The following is a 19,016-nucleotide window of genomic DNA, read 5'->3' as shown; positions in this document are numbered from 1 at the left end:
TGAATTAACTGATCTTTCTTATTTTTTTTTATTATTCAACAAAGATATATTCAGAGGCAATATTTTTCGTGTTTGGCTTACAATATGTTTTTTCTTAATGTAGATTTCAGCCAGCAGTAATGATCAACGTTGCTATCACATTCCTCTTTTTGAGGAAGTGACACAGCATCCTCTTGTCACCTCAAGCTTTACTTTAGCAGACCGATGCGACTAGGACTTCCTCAGAAAACTTTTCTATGAACTAAGTGGATGAAAAATACACCAAAGGTCACAGGTTTCTAAGGGACCTTCAGGCTAATGACATAGTGTTAAGTCTTCAGATGAGTTACCATGTTCCATTAGCAGCAAACACTGTAAAGCAGTGTTCTTGACAATGAACTTCATAGTTAATGGCATGTTTAAGGTAAATGGTCTGTACTCGTGCCTTTCTGTTCTTCCAACCACACTCAAGCGCTTTTATGTAAATTCACTCACACATTCACACACTGATAACAGAGGGTAGGGTGCCAACTGCTCATCAGAACGGAACTGCAGACTTGCAGCCGGGTGATCAAACCACCGACCTTCTGATAAGTGGACAACCAATCTACCCCCTGAGTCACATCCCCCTTTATGTCAAACCTTTTTGATTGAGTCATTTAATCAGTATTAATATCCATTAAAATGTACAAATGTGTAAATCTCCCTTTTGACTAACGGGTGATGTGACCTTCAATAAAAATTACTCGGTATGTAAATCAAAATTCAGGAACTTCGAGATAAACCCCGTATTCAGTCCATTAATTCTGTGAAAATGAACACCTTTATCTTTCCTTTATTTGTTCCCTAAATGTGACATCACTACCTTGTCTTTTTCTATGTGAATGTTTTGATTTATGTGCAATGGGGTGTTTTAAAAAGATTAGTTTGACAAGAAAAGTGTGTGGGAATGTGACCAAGCAAGGGAATAATGATTAATGATTAATAGCAGGTTTTACACCTCCTTGTGAGCACCACAGCTCAAATGCTTCCAGTTACAAGCTACTGTGTGTTTGCAAAAATAAAATAAATGCAAAAGAATGAAAGAATGCACATGCACTAATGATATCCTCACTAGAGCATGTGTTACAGCTCTGCAAGACAACATTTTGGACAAATTGAAAAAATGCAAATGCCTCAGATACACGTTTTTTTTATTTTCTGGAGGGAAATTATCCATATATAGTCAAGCACTGTGTGGCCTTGGAGCTATTATCTCTTCACCACCATTCATTATGTGTTAAATGTCTACTGTACAAATAAGGAGAAACAACAGAGACGAGTCGACTGCTTCCTCCACATTAACAACTGGAACACACACAAAATCATTCAACCACATCGCAGACACTCAATAAAAACTGAAAATTTGGTAAAATAAGGAAGCATATCTACTGATCCTATTTACTAGGAAAGAAAAACAGTACCTAACTAGCAGTAAACTTCACGATTTCATAAGAAACGTGCCTTGAGTCACATTAAAAGCCAGAAACATTAGCATTTCTGCTACAATCTCATCAGCTTTAACAGTGACTATCAAGAGATAGCAATTCTCAAAAACAAAGCTTCATCAAAGTCAACAAAAAACCCTGTTTTACCAGGAAATCAGACTAAAAAAGCTACAGTACTGGATGGTTCCCACTGTAGCAGTTTTTTGTTTTCCATCTCAGGTTTGGAGCATGCACGGTAATTCAGTCCTCTGCTCATCCATGCGTCCTCCCTGGACCCTCAGGAGCAGGGAGAAGAAATCATCATCATCCATGGGACCAGGAGCCCTGCTGCGCTGGTCCTCCAGCCTGCCTTGGGCCTGTGAGTTGGAGGTAAGTGGGTAAATGAATGACTCAAATTATGTCAAATAATTCTCCACTTGGCAAGACACTGAGGCTTTGCTTCTAAGAAACATAGCTGATGACACCTCATGTCATGATAAAAACATCTAATCAACTAGTTCAGATTGCTTACTTGTGTCGTGAGGATCATATTGTACAGATCCTCTTTGGGCACAGGCACATGCACGGGTACAGGAACTGGCGCAGGCTTTTTCACAAAAGAGAGTTGCTTTATGCTGCCTCTGAAACTTCTGCCTTTTGGTTTTGTGGGTTGAGACCTTTCGAGCTGCGCCCTCTGGTCATCCAGTCGACGAGCTTGAGAGGTGGCCACCAGTTCAAAAAACTCCTCTTTCTGCAGTGAAGTCATGGAGGAAAAGACGACTGAGGAGAAATGAGAATTTAAGAGCTATGAAGGTCAGATTACAGTACATGTTAAGTGGTCAAGGAAAGGCATAGAAACATGTAAGTTGCACAGGTTTCAAAACATTCTTGAGTCACAGGTAGTTTCATGTTATTTCATCTTGATCCACATGAGTCAGCATCACTACATGGAAACAAATGCAGCAGCTGCGTCACTTTCATCACTTAAACACTGAAACCAGAGTACAGCTTCTCAAAGCGCTCCCACCTCTGTTGGCTGGTTTGGTGGTGTTGGGCTCAGAATGGCACCTCCGCCTCCTCATCCCCCTCTCCAGCCTGAAGGAGCAGCGCTGGTCATTGAGCCGTCTCCCCTCCTGAAGGGTGCAGAGCAGCTCGTACAGTGCTTCCGGGAAGTCAGGGGTTAAACGATGAGCCTGAGAAAAGGTAGGTAGGTGTCAGAAAAAAGGGAGGGAGGGAGGAAAGGTTTTCTCAGTAAGACCACAGCCTGTTTGTTGGCACAGCAAAAGAATTCGCTCGACTCCTACGTACTGCCACACATGCTGTAACAAAATGATACCTGCTGGTTTTCCACCGTGAGACTGCTTTTCTTGTAGAGTAAATGGCGGGTGGTTGGTAAAGTCAAGAACATTACACTACTTTACATTACATTACTTTGTTCACTGAATGACCTGCTGTGTTACTATACTGGTAATCTCAAGTTATATGCCAAAGTAAAATAACAGCAGCACAAACCTTTTTTGGATCCTCTTCTTGGCTTTTTGTTCCTTCAGGTTGTTGCTCAGAGGAATCTGACCTCTTAAAGTCCGCTTGAGGGTTATTTTGTGAAAACTTTTTATCCTCTATGTCACTGGGTTTCTCAGGTTTTTCATTATTCCTCATCCTCTCATGTGTCTGCGCCTCACTCTCACTTTGTTTATCATTCATGTTCTCACTTTCCTCTTGTTTACCATCTTGTTTGTCCTTTACGTTCGCAACAACCTCTCCTGTCTGGTCGTCCTCTGTGTTGGTTTGTTTTTTTGCCAGGCTCTGCTCTTCTAAACACATGTTACTCGCTACGTCTTCTTTATTTTTGTTCTCTGCTGTATGTTCCTCTTCCTTTTTCAGAGCCGACTCTCCTCTGCAGCTCTGTGCGATGACAACTGAACAGTCCACTGCCCCTCTTTCAATGACACCCTCAGTTATGTCTCCCTCTTCGGTGATGACGAGACGCTCTATCAGACCCTCTTCAGCCATTTCAACTTGGATCTCAGCGCAGTCCATTAATCTTGATGTCAAAACCCTGACAAGAAACAACAGGGGTTAGGTCAAAAACTTTGATGACCCCATTCTTAACACTTCTGAGAAAAATACTCAGCAAACAACACACATATCAACCCTGAAGTTACTTGAAATAGACACGAGGACTGCTACAGAGCAGCTGTGTCTTTCGCTTGCAGAGAAACATATGTGAAACCAGTTTGACAGGTTCTAGCATTTTGGCTACATTATGTTTAAGGTGGAAATCCAACAGTTAAGTCATATTGCTGTCAGCTGTGTGACAACAAAGGTGTGTGACAACATGTTCAGAGGAGATAACACCTTCTTGTTGCTGACTGATGACTTCTGTTGTATATTTTGCGTTTCACTGTAATTCTTGTTGACAGATCTCTTGTTATGCCACCAAAGGTACCTTTGTGTACCATACAGTAAATAAAAAATCCTTACCTTTGTGTTTTAAACTTTATGTCTTCAAAGCATCATCTCTTGAAGTTGCCACGTATGGAGCACAGCATTTTTGGCTTTTCAATATCTTTATGAAGGAAAAAAAAAAGGCTAAAAGAGTTTCACATGTCGACGTGACACGCTCTCGCCCGTTCTGTCTGCCTTGCTACCTTCTCTCTCCTCTCCTCTCTTCCTGTTCCTCTTACCACAGCCCACCCCTATTTATTTGGCCCACAAGTCATGTCATTTAGAAATATTACTGTCAAAAGAAGAAGACAGTTTATGCATTTGGTTAGGCTTAGTACATATAGGTATGGTCCGATTCAAAGGTTATTTATAAATGAAGATAAACTTAAAGCTGTCAGAGCAGCTGTAAGTAGCTGCTGCCTTAACTGCTGCTCATTTGATTATGACAGACCCAACTGCAACATGTTGAAACAGGCACACAGTTCTTCTCACTCTGTTGTGGTTTTGGCACACATCCTGTTGACTTGCTGCTAAAACGAGAAGTGGAGTTAGACAAGTAAGAGAAGTTGTCTGAGTGAGATTATCACGCGAAACCACAGAAATTAAAAAGAAGCTACTTTAATCTGAAGGTCTCTGTTGACTCTTGTAAATAAATAGGCTTAGCACTGTAGGACGGCACTACAGCACATAAACTCAATTTTATTTAGTTAGATCTTATTTGTTACACACACACACACACACACACTCAGACACACACACACACACACACACACACACACACACACACACACACATCTGCTTTTTAAAAATGCAGGGGTTGCACATGTTTTGTTGTTGTGGTTAGAAATTACCCAGCATTGTTGGCTTGTAAATTTTCCTGTCAATCGCTAGGGGACCCTGCTTTCTGCGATGCATTGGCTCAGGCTGTGCTGTAAGCCTGTGAGCACAGTTGGGCAGCAGTCGTCGCCACTGTGCGTCGCTGAAAATGTTGCAGCAGCAGCCTCTGACTGGCAACGGGCCTGCCAACGGCCGGGGACTCGGCATGAGTGGCCACCCCGGGATGCATGCCCTTAACTCGGCCCATCAAGCTTCCCAGCATCGGTCCGACGGAGGGGACTCTGGCCTCGAGGGCACAGAAAACGGACACGAACCCCGCAGAGACATTGGTGATATACTGCAGCAAATAATGACCATCACCGATCAAAGTTTGGACGAGGCACAAGCAAAGTTAGTGATAAGTTTATTTTTTGGGGTTATTGACGCTGCAGTTGCTTTCTGGTTAGCCGCTTTGTCGACCCCAACTCGCAGTGGCAAAGTTTCCTGAACTTCCATCTATTGTTTAGGTTATTTAGCAAGTAGCTGACTAATTACATAACGTAAGCTAACGAAAACAAAGTTGATTATGTTGTAACATGTTCGTATCCATTTGCTGTTACGTTAGCTCAATCTTATTGTTTATTTGCTGTCATTTACAAACATGTATTTGTTTTAGCAGCCTTGGTCTGAAACGTAGCGTTTGCCATTGTTAGCTTGCTAGGCTGGGTTAACCAAGGCTAACTAGCTACGGCTAAAATTGGAAGGTAACACGTACAGCTAATGCAACTAAACGTTTAAGCAATATTTTCCTGTGCGTTAAGACCTAACTGTATGGTAAACAAATGAGCATATGACCGAACTTAGTTTACAAACAGCGTAACATTACAAGTGAACAGCTGCCCCTTTAGCTCGTAGCTACTTAGAAGCTAACGTTTGCTAATTTAGCCGTGGAAAAGGTTGGTCAGTCACTTCATTTGTGTCTTTGTTTTGGTAAATTTGCATGTAGTCACTCTGCCTTTGCTTACAGCTAGCATGTTATGCTAGCTACAAGTCACGCTCTTTTCTGTATCCACAGGAAACATGCGCTCAACTGTCACCGAATGAAACCTGCATTATTCAGCGTCCTGTGCGAGATAAAGGAAAAAACTGGTAACGTTATTTAGTGTGTGTTTCGATGTTGTCAGTATTAGCCACCATGAATTTCATTTTAAACCCGCCTTGTTGAATTTTGATGTGCAGTGAATTATTGGATTATTGCAGCGGTATTAGACTTGTGTTGACAGTGTGTCACCAGAAGCCAATAACATCATAAACAAGTATACACAAACATAACATTAATTTGACTCTGCTGTTCACTAACTCAGTGTGAATACCTGCAATGTGAAAAAAAAAAAAACTACATGAAGATAATTAATTACACAGCTATTATGTAAAAATGCTATTTGGTATAAAAATAGAGACAAATGACAGCAGCTGGGCAAACACACATACAGTGCCTACAGGGCAGTACAATACATGTTGCTGGTTAGATTGATAACTGTGCAGTACAAGAGTTAAGCACAGTTTACTCCTTGCAACAGTTTGTTTCAGAAAAACAACGTGTTGTGGGATATTTTCATTAATACTTTAAACCATCATTTTATTTTATTCTATTGCTCAAAGCAAGACATACATGTAAAAGCTGATTCCCTCAAAGCCACTATTAAAAGTTATGATGACATTTGCTTTCAGTCCTGTGAAACTACCTGCACTGTGCTCCGAATAAGAATGTTCTGATGTGAGTAATAAATAAAAATTGAACTAAGTGATCACAAACTAAACAGTATAAAAGGGATGCACAAAACAATGTGGTGGCTCACAGAGTAATGACTTGTCCACCTCAGAACACAGTGCATCAGTGTTTCTATTGGCAGACTCTGCAAATTTGCAGGACAAAGTTTAACAAAAGTCAGCTTTGACCAATGAGTTGCACCAAAACAGGACAGGCTTCAGTTGAAGTAAATGACAGGTGGAAGATTCGCAGGATAGGAGTGTAATGTGACTGTACCTCATCACATTTACTTTCTCTGTTGGTATTTATCCCACAAAAACAATATAATATTTATAATATTTTATATATTTTACTCTGATATTTATATTTCTGTGTATACCGCTATCTTTATTTATATTGCTTTTGCCTTTTGTGCGTTGTGTGCGACTGTGACAGAATTTCCCCTCGGGGATCAATAAAGTAGTTCTGATTCTGATTTCTGATTTGTCTTGTTGACAGGCCTCTCAATGAGGAACGCCCAGGAGGAAGAGCCTCAGGATCCTCAGCTGGTGCGTTTGGACAACATGCTGCTGGCGGAGGGTGTGGCGGGGCCAGAGAAGGGTGGAGGGGCTGCTGCTGCTGTGTCTGCTGCCACCAGCTCAGGAGGGATGTCGCCTGACAGCTCGCTTGAGCACTCCGACTACAAAAGCAAGTTGAGCCAGATTCGCAGTATCTACCACACTGAGCTGGAGAAGTATGAGCAGGTACCGTGTCGCAACAGGAGACGAGCGCTGACATTGCCCGTACACGCTTGCCTGTACTAAAGCTGCTCGCCAGAAGCGTAATCCATTGGCATGTTAGGTCTAGAGTTCAGTCACATAACTTTTCTTTGCCGAGGAATACACTTCTGTCCTTATGTTGCTGATCAAAAAACACTAAGTATACACTCCATATCTTTGTATGAGAAGAGGTATTTTAAAATGATTTTAGCAACACATATTCCAACCTCCACTAAAGCCCTATTGTATGCTGTTATTCAAAACACCATTCGAACCTGTTGGAAAATCCACCATTGTAAAGATACTCTTCTTTTCAGCAACATATAACAAATTATTTCTGCAACATGAATTAAAACCTAAAAAACTGGCCTGTTCAACTTGCTGCACATGTAATATATAAATCAACCCGCTACATTAAATTTGTATAAAGTTATAATGCAATACCTGTTAGTAATTATGCTTTTACCTGATTATACATGCTTACTAACAAAAACAGGAATATTCAATGTTTTATTGTGATGTGACATTTTCTTCTCTACAGAACTTTTTTGAATGCCATGTCCTAAAATTCAACCCACATGAAATAATACACCTCGCATTAGTGCTTTGCACATTTCTGTCCTTCACTGGCTGCCTGTCTCCCCTACCCAGGCATGCACTGAGTTCACCACACATGTGATGAACCTGCTGAGGGAGCAGTCCCGTACACGGCCCGTGACTCCACGGGAGATTGAGCGCATGGTGGCCATCATCCACCGCAAGTTCAGCACGATCCAGACCCAGCTGAAGCAGAGCACTTGTGAGGCAGTCATGATCCTGAGGTCCCGTTTCCTTGATGCAAGGTAGGCATGTTGTTGTTTTCAAAAAGGAATATTGCACTGAGAGCCATATGAATAAATCTTTTGTGTATGAAGTTATCATACCTGTAGGCTTGCATTGTGGCTCTAAAACATCACAAAGGTTGCAACCCCACCTCAATTTAGAGGACAGTAGCTGTAGTCAGCATAGATTGTTAGCAGTTATAGTTTCCAATAGTAAATCAATACTCATCAATGCAAAAATTACATACTCATAAAAACTGACAAATATGTCAAAATGTACAGAGGGTCATTTAAAAAAAACCAAAACAATATATTTCCAAATTTGACAAATGAGAGTGAATATAATTGCTCTGGGCTAATAGCAGTGATGTGCAGCACATTGCTATATTGATGCCCCTTGTTGAAATTGTTCAGAAAACACATTCTGACATTTCATGTCAATTTGAACCTTTTTATACACATTTCATGTTAGAACGCAAACTAACTTTAGAGGAGCATATTTGACTAACTTAGTAGCCATTTAGACCTGTATGTGTGAGGAATGGCAATGGTTATTGTGTGTAAAATTTAATTAATAAAGTACTTGTCACCTTTTTGTGTCTCATCAGGCGCAAAAGGCGCAACTTCAGCAAACAGGCCACAGAGGTCCTGAATGAGTATTTCTACTCCCACCTGTCTAACCCTTACCCCAGTGAAGAAGCCAAAGAGGAACTCGCCAAACAGTGTGGAATCACCATGTCTCAGGTAAACCACTGGCTATACTTTTAAGGAACAAGCAGCAATGGCTCGGGCTCCGTCTCTTCACCACATATGACACATGTACACTAGGGCTGAACAATTAATTACATTTGCGAAATTATTGCGATGTGACAGAACTAGATTTTCTAATCGCAAAGGCTGCAATTACACTCTGGTCACATGACACCCAAGCGGAAAGCAGTCTGCAGACAAAGAATCAACTGTGCACATTACGCTGTACCTTGACTTATGTAATGGCCTGACAGAAGCTGACACAACAGAAACCTTTGTACCACATGGAATGAAAGTAGCACCCACCACCCGCAGGTAACATGGTGGTGGTGGGTGAAATTGTTGAGCCATCTGCCGCTTTGATGGACAGGAAAATGCACAACAGAAAGACATGTATGGTGTAAGGTAAGCGTATTGTGGTGATCGACCAGTCAGCTCAGGAAAAATCTGTGAAACAGCCTTTCAAACCAAACTCACAAGTCGGAAAAAGGCCCAGTCTGTCCAGAGTTACAGCCTGGTTACAACCTAATGATATATATTTAATGCCATGACTTGACTCTCAAATGATCTTTCTTATATTATTACAAGAAAGAAATTATTATTACAAGAAAGAACAGCGTATGTGTAATCTGTCTAATATTGTGTTGGTCGTACTATACAACAGTTTACTCCTTGTCTGTTTTGAATAATACAGAAGGAAAAGAGCTTAAAAATTAAGCGCATATTAAATCACAATCTCAATATTGGTTAAAAAAAAAGAAATTAGATTATTTTCCAAAATCATTCAGCCCTAATATACACAAGGGTTAGGGTTACAATTTTGGATTTAGTCACGCAATTTAAAAACCTTTTTATTAAAAGCTTCTTTCTTTTCAAATTTTTATTTACAGAATTATATGTTGATATTTATTTTGTAATAGACTATATATTAACTTATTGGGAGAAAACTGGTAGTTCTATCAGATGTGGAGCACCCCCATATCGCCAAAATGGTGCAATCCTCGTTTCATAACACCACTGCGAAGCTTTGACTGTGAGATTGACAGTCGAATCAGGCTCTGCCCATCGAAGCACTGATTCTTCGACTGTTCGGGGTCAACCCTACTTCTGTGTGTGTGTGAAAATCTGCCGCTCAGGGTTGATCTATTACTCTTCAAAATGTTGTAAATGTAAGAGTGTACACTGAGCCTTGTGTTGTGGAATTCTTTCTGCCAGGTCTCAAACTGGTTTGGCAATAAGAGGATCCGTTATAAGAAAAACATTGGCAAGTTCCAAGAAGAGGCCAACCTTTATGCCATGAAGACAGCCTTGGGGGCCAGACAGGGCGACGATTCCCCGCACACTCCCAACTCTACAGGTACTAAAAGACGATAAAAGCCACAGTGTGCACAACTTGTCTCCTTGAGACAGTGAAATATATTGTTTTCTGCCTCAGTTTGTCCCTGTTCCAGAACCTGTCAGGCTGTCTACCTGAACACAATGTATAACCTAAGGCTAGGGAAACTGAAAATGTTGTCAGGCATTGAGTTGGCACATATTATAAACAAAGACAAAGCAATCAGTAATGTCATTTTTGTTTACTGGTCTGCTGCACAATTATCCTTGCTGTAGTTTATACTTTTTTTTACATGGTTGTTTTTCATTAACTTGCCTGCTCTGCTAGCCCCACTTTTCGTGCCACAGCCTACTTTGCTACTTACTTGCATTAGCGGGGGAGCTAATGTATGAATCCTAATGTGACAGCTGGGGCAGTAAAATGCACAGGTCACAAAATGAGGCTTGACTTAACAGTGTAAGGAGTATTTTAGCTCATGTTTTTGTTCCTTTGTGAAAGACATCCTTACTCTTCACATTCACAGTTAAAGGCAATATAATACACAATATAGAATTCCATGATGCCATTAATAGCAGTTTCATAGTGTTCCACCCTAAACTGCTACAACAACACTGACAGTTTATAGGACAGTTAGTGTCTATATGTAAAACAGTTAAGTACTGAGGCTGCTCTGCTGTTTTTGTGTTTTTGTAGGGTCTGGATCCTTCTCCCTGTCCGGGTCAGCTGACCTGTTCCTCGGGGTTCCACCTGTGAACGGCGAACAGTCTGCTTATCAAATGGGCATGCAGGTACTTTATCCCACATACACCTTCCTGTTGCCGCGAATACTCACTAGAGTGCCAAATGTGAATAATTTGGGGGTAGGCGGTATATCGGTATAAATTCAAAAGAGATATAAAATTAGACAATACTGTTTATACCGATATAATTTGATGATGAGTTAATGTGTTTCTGTAAAGTCCTGCCAGCATTTGCTCCTCTCTCTCTGCCTCATTGTGCAGCCCCGCCCCTCCCTCTGTGTCTGTGTGCAGCCGTCTACTCACAAACTCCCTAACAACATGGAGGGAAACACAGTGTCGGTGTCGACACTGCTGAAGACCTGGCTTGTAGAAAAAAAAAAAAAAACAACGGTTCAGTGTTTTCCACTCATACAATTTATTTTAGTGGGGTGCCCAGGTTAGGCGAAACATTGTAGAGAGAAACAGAGTTAATACGTTAGAAGTCACGACACGGTGGATTTGTTAGCTACCACGTCGGTTTTGTTTTGAAAGGCTACATGCCTCCTCAACATGCGGCACAGCTGCTGCTGTGAACGGAATCGCGAGTGGAAAAGTCGAGAAGACAAGTTCTGTGTTTTTTTTCTGGCGACTTTATACAACATAGCTTACTACTGATGGAGCAAGTCACCAGAGCGAGGCACACTGATGTGTTTGCAGCATAGGTAACTTACGATAGGTTTGAGTGTGAAAAGAACTGAAGGAGGCAGATTCAAAAAGTGAGTGACATTTAAGATGGAGAATGAAGTATAATTAAAATGGTGAAATAAGAAACAAACCAAGTTAGTACAAATTGTAAAAACATGGTTGCTAAAAACTTTTGGTCCCTATCGCCCAGTCCTAGTATCTACATCTTCAGTAGAAACCATTATGCTTGGGACTGGGAGCCACAGACAGGCTACTGAAGTTGGAAAGTATCCAGAGACAGACTTACACATTGTTGGTTTTGGTCTATGTGGACAATAAGAAACATTTTGAATTATTCTAGCCTTATCCTTAACAAAAAACAATTGGTTTTCCTTAATCAGGATTTCAGTTTTACTTTAACAACTCTTATTGTAGATATTTGACATTACTACCAACTAGGGCTGACCCCAAATAGTTGAGGATTCAATGCTTCGATGGGCGGAGCCTGGTTCGAGTGTCAATCTCGAAGTGTCAGTCGAAGCCTCACAGCGAAACAAGGATCATGCCATTTTGGCGATACGGGGGTGCTCAACGTCTGATTTTACATAGAATTACCAGTTTTCGCAGTTGTTGGCAGCACGGCAACAAGAGAGAGAGAGTGCACAATGGCCACGCACAAAAACACACATGACATGATTTGAGATTCACTCGACTATAGGCAGGATTTGTAAATCCTTAGTTGGGGACAGCCCTATCATTTTCATTAATGATTAATCACTTGGTCTATAAAACTTTGCTTGAGTTGGGAATTTTCAACTCACGCGACGGCCTTTGCGTTGCCTTCACGTCACTGGCACCGCCCCTTCGCGCCACCCGACAGGAAATCGCAGCTCTACGCATCTTTGCATTAACTTTGTATGTAAACTCTAACCCCCCCCCGAACGCTCGCTTTGCTCAGACAGCACCATCACAGTAGAGAAGCAGCTTGAAAAAAATTATTTTAACAATGAATGAATTACTCAAATATACATTGATTTACTTCCAGGCAGGCTTTGGTTTCAATTAATTTCAGTCAGCTATGAAAAGCAAAGTTTGTCAAAGTCAACATTGTCATCCCATGTAATGTAGTTCAGATAGGGGAATCTTCAGAAAACGCTGTTGATACGCTGTTAAAGTGCGTTCAGGTAAAAGGTTGCTGCTGAACAACTTAGTTGTTAATACAAAAACAAACCACATTAATTTTGTCAGCACCCAGCTCTCAGGTCTTGCATGTCAATGATTCTTATGAGCATCTGAAATAAGAGTTGCTGTCAGCTGCATCCCATTGAACAACTTTTGGAATTTATTTTCACATGTGAACTGACAAGAAAATATAAAATCAGTCCAAAACAAATTGAGATTGTGTAGTTGGCAGTGATGTCGGTGGTTATGTGGTTAAAATCACAGATGATGTGCTGAAAAATAACACAATGAGAAAAGTACAATGCAGACACAAGTGTTGCCCTCTGACACCTTTTGTTGTGTTTCTTTTGATTTCTCAGGCTAACGGGAACTGGCAGGGTCGAAACTCGCCCCCATCTGGCACCTCGCCCCACAGCGATCACTCGGAAAACTCTGACTGATGCCCCTGCCCTTTGGCAGAGAACGACAGCGACGGAAAGTTCGATGACAGAAAAGACAGAAAGAATGATATCACACTTCCACTTGGCTGCAGTTGTTTTTGTACGTCGTTTGTTTGGTTTGATTATTTTAAATGTACACTGTTTTTTTCCCCCCTTTTCTTACAACTCAGCGTTGGTCACTATTATGTTTGTATGGTTAGCTGAGTGCACAGAGGGTAGAGTGAAAGAGTGTGTGCGTGTGTGTGTTTGTCGTGTCGTGTCGTGTGCATGCAGGTGTGGTTTTATTATCGGGGTCGTTGGGTTTGTTTTCCACTACTTTTGACATGTTACTGAGGTGTTTGTGGTTGGGAAGGGGGGGAGGTTGGACTGCATTATCATTGTTTTTAGCACACTATATCATTATTATTAATATTATTGCTGTTTTATTATTAGTGCTACAGCTATTTTCATTTTAACAGCTCAGAAAGAGAGAATGCATTAAGTGAATGAGAGGGCAATAGAGAAAAATCCAAAGATTTTGTGTGTTTGTTTCTCTGTTTTGTTTGTTTTTTTTCTACCGGGCTTATGTGTCCCTGTACAATGAATGAGGCGTGCCTGAGTCCATATTAATGGTTTGAATGAGTATATCAACAGTGCTGTCTTTTTTTCTGTACAGTGAAACACCTGTATTCTCTCTACCTCTTTTACAATAAAGACTCTCTGTATTCACAACTAGGTGGTGATCAATCGAGATTTATGTAGAGTCAAGAGTTCATAATGAAAAAGCTTGAGGTATGTAGGCGTTGGGTTAGTTCACTCAACTCTCACCTTTTTAAATGTATCTATCTAGCCATGCAAATATGTCTTTTTTGACACATTTGCCTCTTTTTTTCCCCAGTACAGTGGGGGAGAGTGGAATTTATATTATGGTGCTCACTGCATTGAAATATTAAATTTAGAAGTATAGCATAGTGTTTCCAGTAATAATGGCGCAGTTACTCTGGATAATCAACAGATTTCAATGTTAATCTGTTTCACTGGAAGAACTTTTTATATTGAAGAGGTAAATACAATGCAAACTTTGGGCAGCATGTTATTGTAATATCCAGTGTATTGGTACAAGGTTGAATCAACTGTGGGGAAACTGCCCAAAAGATTTTTTTTGTTTGTTTTTTTACAATATTATAATTATAATTAATCTTATTGCCCTGTCAGATGGAAGCTTCTCAAATAAGTAGTCATTTTAACATGCATTTTGTATTGACTGCCAATGTGTTTGTTGCTTAATTTATTTACTTTTTAGTTTATTTGAAGTGATCAACAGAAAAAAGAGGACTGCCTAAAAGGCATATTTTCATTTGTTATCTAAAATATACAAACAGTGACAGTAGGCCTATATGGCCTTGTTGCAAACTTGATAAGTAAAGAAAAAACAATCTATGTAAGAGGTTAGAAGACAAATAGCCTAATTAGTTTGTGTTTCTTTGCTTCAAATGTTATTTACTTATGTAGTGGGGCTGCAAACTTTTAATAATAGCCTACCAAGTTTTACACTGAAGATTTATTCTCCTTGATTTAAATTATCCCGAAAGTTATGCTGAGATGGTTGTTATTGCTTTAAACCAGTTGTTCAAATGTTGAAATAAAAGCTGTCACTTGTGCGTCGCCACTGTCACTCAGCTTTCCAACGGTCGCCACGCAGCATCACAGTTTTTCTACAAGCAAATGTCTAACAAATGTGGTGCTAAACGGCGCGCCAGCACGAGACAGACACCCAAATGGCACGCGTGGTCTATTGACACATAGAGGTGTGAATGCAAAATGTTTAACCTCATCCTGCGGAGTGCGGACTGACTAACAAATGTAAAGGTGTCGAGTGTGACTGGAAACGTGTGAGCGCACAGTTAAAAGAAGGCAGGAGAAAGAACAGACACGTATTAAACAGAAAAGTGACGACTCAAAATGTTACGTAGGTGAGCCACGTCTAATCAAGGATTTCGACAAAATAATACCTAAGCTTTATAATTTGGCACCAGACATTTCATTATGGACGAAAGATGTCGCGGGTTTTGATGCAAAAATGATCCTGCAGAACAGATGGACAGACGTGCCAACTCATTCAGTGACTCGCACCTCTATGCCACACACATGGTTTATGCGCTGTCAGGGGCGCAGCTGCACAAACGTTGCTGCATCTCAAGTGTCTTCATATTCCTATCCCATAACATGGGCTAATGATATCGCAAAAAATTTGCGAACCCTATGGAATAAAATTGGGGAAAAACGCAATACGAGTGTAAAAACATACATACATACTCACAATTTAGTGTTGGATATAATAAAAATATCAGTGGAAAACAAAGAATATTATGATTATACATATTTGAAATGTGTCCTACTGACCTGTCAATGTTAAGATTTGTGAATTGATTGTTTTCCACTTTTGTGTATAATTTTATAATGCAAGAAGCAATTCTCAAATTCTCATTTAAATCACTGGCATTTTGGGAAACGGTAAGGCAATGTTACTAGTTCCGAGATTTCCCACGTTAAGGACCGCTGTTTTCATCTAGAAAGCAAATCTTAACTGACATTTTTTCTATTGAAAGGTAAAATCTCAAATTCTGTTGGACTATTTTCCTGTACTTTTATGCATGGCTATTTACGCACGGGTTTGCGCCTAATGTGTAAGGTTACATACACTTTTGTCCTGTTTAAATATACACTGGTTTGTTGGAGGATGGTGAGTTCGAATCAATAAACTGTAAGATAAGTCCATTTAATTACATTTATGTTGGGATCAAGCGTAGGAGGGGAGGGGGAGGGTGGCTGCTGTGGGAGGAGGGTTGTATTGTAAAATTCGGTAGGGTTGTAGGAGGAGTCTGCGGGACTGTTCTGGGACGAGGTAAAAGAAGCAACCTGAGACAAGAGCATCATTACCTGAGCAGTTGCGAACTGTGAAGGAACCTCTCTGACCTATTGCCACTGGATAAGGACAGATCACATGGGACCACTGGCTACAATGAAACTGTCACAGGAAACAGAGGATGCAACAAACGACCGAAAGGTAAAATAAGCATTGTTATAAATACTTTTTATACAGACTTTTAACTAGAACTGCTATTGATGGTTACACTTAGATTTTACGGTGGTTGAAATTATTTGGTTTAGCTAAATTAGTGTTTTTCTTGTCTGAATACATGGCTAACTTTTTGAATATAGAGTAAAATACCCTACAGAAATGTCCCAGAAACCACTGACTTTTAAATCAAAGGAAATTTAATTACCCACTACTGTATTTGAGAGATTCCTACAACGTTTTTTTTCTCTTCTAGTTCATAAAATCCCAGGTGGAGAAACGTCGAAGGGAAAGGATGAACCGCAGTATGGAGCAACTAAGGACCATGTTGCTTATAGAGGAGCCAAAACAACCGGTAAAAAAAACATTTTGAGATGATATGGCTTCCATCTTTGTTTCAGTTTAAAAAAATATATTTATCTAATAATTATTAATTAAGTATTTAATATCTATAGCACTAACAATAATGTCTCATCTCAAGCACTAAATATTACATTATGTTGTTTTATCTATAAAAAAGGCCTATGAGAACACAAAATTTTAAAAAATCATGTCACTGCACTGAGGAAGCTATATTTTAGGGGAATGTAATGGTTGTGTCCCATTCAGACCTCTTAATAACATTGATGTTTTCATGCAGGGTGGGACTCAGCGCAGAGTGGAGAAAGCTGAGATGCTCGAGCACACAGTCCTCTTCCTAAAGAACACTGCCAAAGGAGAAAACATGAGAGCAGGGGGTGGTGGAGGCCAGACCAACTACTTCCAGGAAGGCATCTCCACCTGCCTGCAGAGAGCAGCTCACTTCCTGGGACCTGCAGGGAAAGGCCTGTGGCTTGGATCAGCACTGGATGCATCTTTTGCCGCTCGCCTTTCCTGTTCAGACTCTGATCCTGCAGGTGTTCGAATGAGAACTGAAGCTGGTTCCTCCAGCTCTCTGCCACACACAAAGTCCATTCTGCGGCTGCTGAGGCAGAAGTCCAAGCACAGTTTTGCTCATCCGTACCAACTTCCAGCCCAGCAGGAGTTTCCCAGAATTCCCCAACAGGTTAAGAGACAAAATCAGCTTGAGATCAGGGTGGAGACGCGGCCGAGCAAACAGAGCCCGTCCCAGAACTTGTTGGTCAGCCAGACTTTGTGGAGGCCCTGGCCTTGATTACCACGAGAGTGACCTCTGAAACTGATGTTTTAATGACTCTAACAACTGGTTAATATTTACTAGTGCCAAATGCGCTGTTCCTTATAGTCGTGGCACCTCTGGTCTTCTTATTATTCATGACGGTGTTGGTATTCAGCCACAACCTCAAGGCCTGTAAATAATGTAAAAACCTCATTTGTACATGTGCTGTATGTGTGATAGTGTTGACTCACTACTCTTGTTTAATGCTGTTGAATGAGTGCAGTCAGTGGGGCAGCCATTTATTCTGCCGACATGCACCAGGACTCTCCCAGACTGGGTCAGACATGAGCCGGATCGTGTGGCTGAGCCGAGCTGTCCAGCTGGGACCGCCGCTGTGCTGAACAGCGAGTTTAGAGGTGAGTATGGTGGAGCTGAAGAGTTTCTCTCCTCCTTCATATACTGCTAAAACCCCTTTGCTGTTCTGATTCAAGAGTGTGACACTGCAGTGGATAATGACTGAGTGTCCACCCATCACATTTCCAGGGTTGGCACCTCAGGGTTTCCAGACTGGGAGAGCCCCATGTAGCCCATTACATTCACCTTTGGCAGGATGTCTGTGGCTCTGTGTACAACATAACTTGTATTCTCTTTAAATATATATCTTGTCTATTTTGCACACTAATTTATTCTGGATGTCTCCCTATGGTGAGCGGTATTCTTTTTTATAAAAATAAAAACATTTCTTAAAATGAAAAAGCATGGTGTCAAATTATTGTTTGTAGTTAGATGCAAGATGCAGGCCTTTTGTTTGCACTGAGTTTGACAGCTCTCTTTAGTTTGAGTCTGACGTGTGAAGCATGGCATCCTGCAGAGCGACATCCTCCGGGCGTGAAGTCTGGCCATGAGGTGAAAGAGTTCAGTAGCTTTTCTCACTTCAAAGACATCAAAGATCGTCCCTCACACACATTATTCACTCGGCTTGAATGCCTTTTGGATTAAACCAAGAGTAAAAAAGATATAACATAGCTCGGAGCAGTCTGTGCAAAAGATTCCCCACACAAAATGTAAGAAATAAAATAAAAAGCTAATCAGATAACAATCCAGAGTTAAATGCAGAAAATATCCCTGTGTGTTTCCACCCACCTACTGTGTTCTTAAAGAATTCTGACTGAATTTATGTTCCTAAAAATACAATTCTTTGTTTCTTATATAATTAATTATAATACATTGGCTGTGTAGCTGCAGAGTTCCTGTTAAACTTATTCAGAATGCTACAGCACTAAATTTGACTACTTTTCCAACAATGAGTAGCCTCCTTTCTTTATAGGTTATGCAGTCTTTAGTTTACATTAGTAGGCCAATGACTACAGTGATAATAACTTTTCTTTATCATACTCTCTACCTGCAGGGATTAAGTTGAATGATCTGAAATCTCTCAGCTTATGTCCACGTTTGTTTTCATTGTAATTAGTATTCATTCTCTCACCCACATCGCCCCCCAGCTGCTCTTGTTTTCTGCGCGTGTCCAGTGTCACTTTGCAGGAAACAAAACGTGTCTTAACACCTGCTGCAGCTCTTTGACGTTCAGTCACATTCACAGGACATTTGTCCTTCACCTGTCATCGCTGTCTGATTAGTGATTTCTTTTTTCCTGACAAGAAAATCAGTATT

The 19,016-nt window shown here is 40.7% G+C and overlaps 3 protein-coding genes across 4 annotated transcripts; 2 read left to right on the top strand and 1 right to left on the bottom strand.

Annotated features, from left to right (window-relative positions):
- Window positions 1-1,155: 1,155 nt before the first annotated feature.
- Window positions 1,156-5,302, bottom strand: LOC123968281 (G-protein-signaling modulator 1). 2 transcript variants are annotated; one of them, XM_046044929.1, is made up of 6 exons: window positions 4,745-5,302; window positions 3,930-4,014; window positions 2,958-3,504; window positions 2,473-2,638; window positions 1,978-2,225; window positions 1,156-1,822 (listed from the first exon to the last, which is right to left on the bottom strand). In XM_046044929.1, exons 3-6 carry the CDS (start codon window positions 3,483-3,485, stop codon window positions 1,682-1,684), a joined length of 1,083 nt encoding a protein of 360 aa, XP_045900885.1. In that variant the 5' UTR covers window positions 3,486-3,504; window positions 3,930-4,014; window positions 4,745-5,302; the 3' UTR covers window positions 1,156-1,681. The 2 variants fall into 2 exon arrangements, with proteins under 2 accessions (XP_045900885.1, XP_045900884.1); XM_046044928.1 differs by lacking the exon at window positions 4,745-5,302 and having other exon boundaries at window positions 3,930-4,112.
- On the top strand, window positions 4,742-13,881 carry pbx2 (pre-B-cell leukemia homeobox 2). Its single transcript, XM_046044927.1, has 8 exons — window positions 4,742-5,120; window positions 5,785-5,858; window positions 6,979-7,223; window positions 7,890-8,080; window positions 8,668-8,803; window positions 10,025-10,166; window positions 10,839-10,933; window positions 13,090-13,881. The coding sequence occupies exons 1-8, from the start codon at window positions 4,879-4,881 to the stop codon at window positions 13,168-13,170; spliced, it is 1,206 nt and encodes a 401-aa protein (XP_045900883.1). The 5' UTR covers window positions 4,742-4,878; the 3' UTR covers window positions 13,171-13,881.
- A 2,226-nt stretch (window positions 13,882-16,107) lies between these two features.
- Window positions 16,108-17,910, top strand: LOC123968881. Its single transcript, XM_046045895.1, has 3 exons — window positions 16,108-16,216; window positions 16,485-16,583; window positions 16,869-17,910. Exons 1-3 carry the CDS (start codon window positions 16,154-16,156, stop codon window positions 17,379-17,381), a joined length of 675 nt encoding a protein of 224 aa, XP_045901851.1. The 5' UTR covers window positions 16,108-16,153; the 3' UTR covers window positions 17,382-17,910.
- The last annotated feature ends 1,106 nt before the right edge of the window (window positions 17,911-19,016 follow it).

Source organism: Micropterus dolomieu, linkage group LG03 (assembly GCF_021292245.1).
Source record: "Micropterus dolomieu isolate WLL.071019.BEF.003 ecotype Adirondacks linkage group LG03, ASM2129224v1, whole genome shotgun sequence".
In the NCBI taxonomy this organism is placed as follows: domain Eukaryota; kingdom Metazoa; phylum Chordata; class Actinopteri; order Centrarchiformes; family Centrarchidae; genus Micropterus; species Micropterus dolomieu.
The sequence above is the reverse complement of the archived record's forward strand: the minus strand, read 5'-3'. Positions and strand labels throughout refer to the sequence as shown.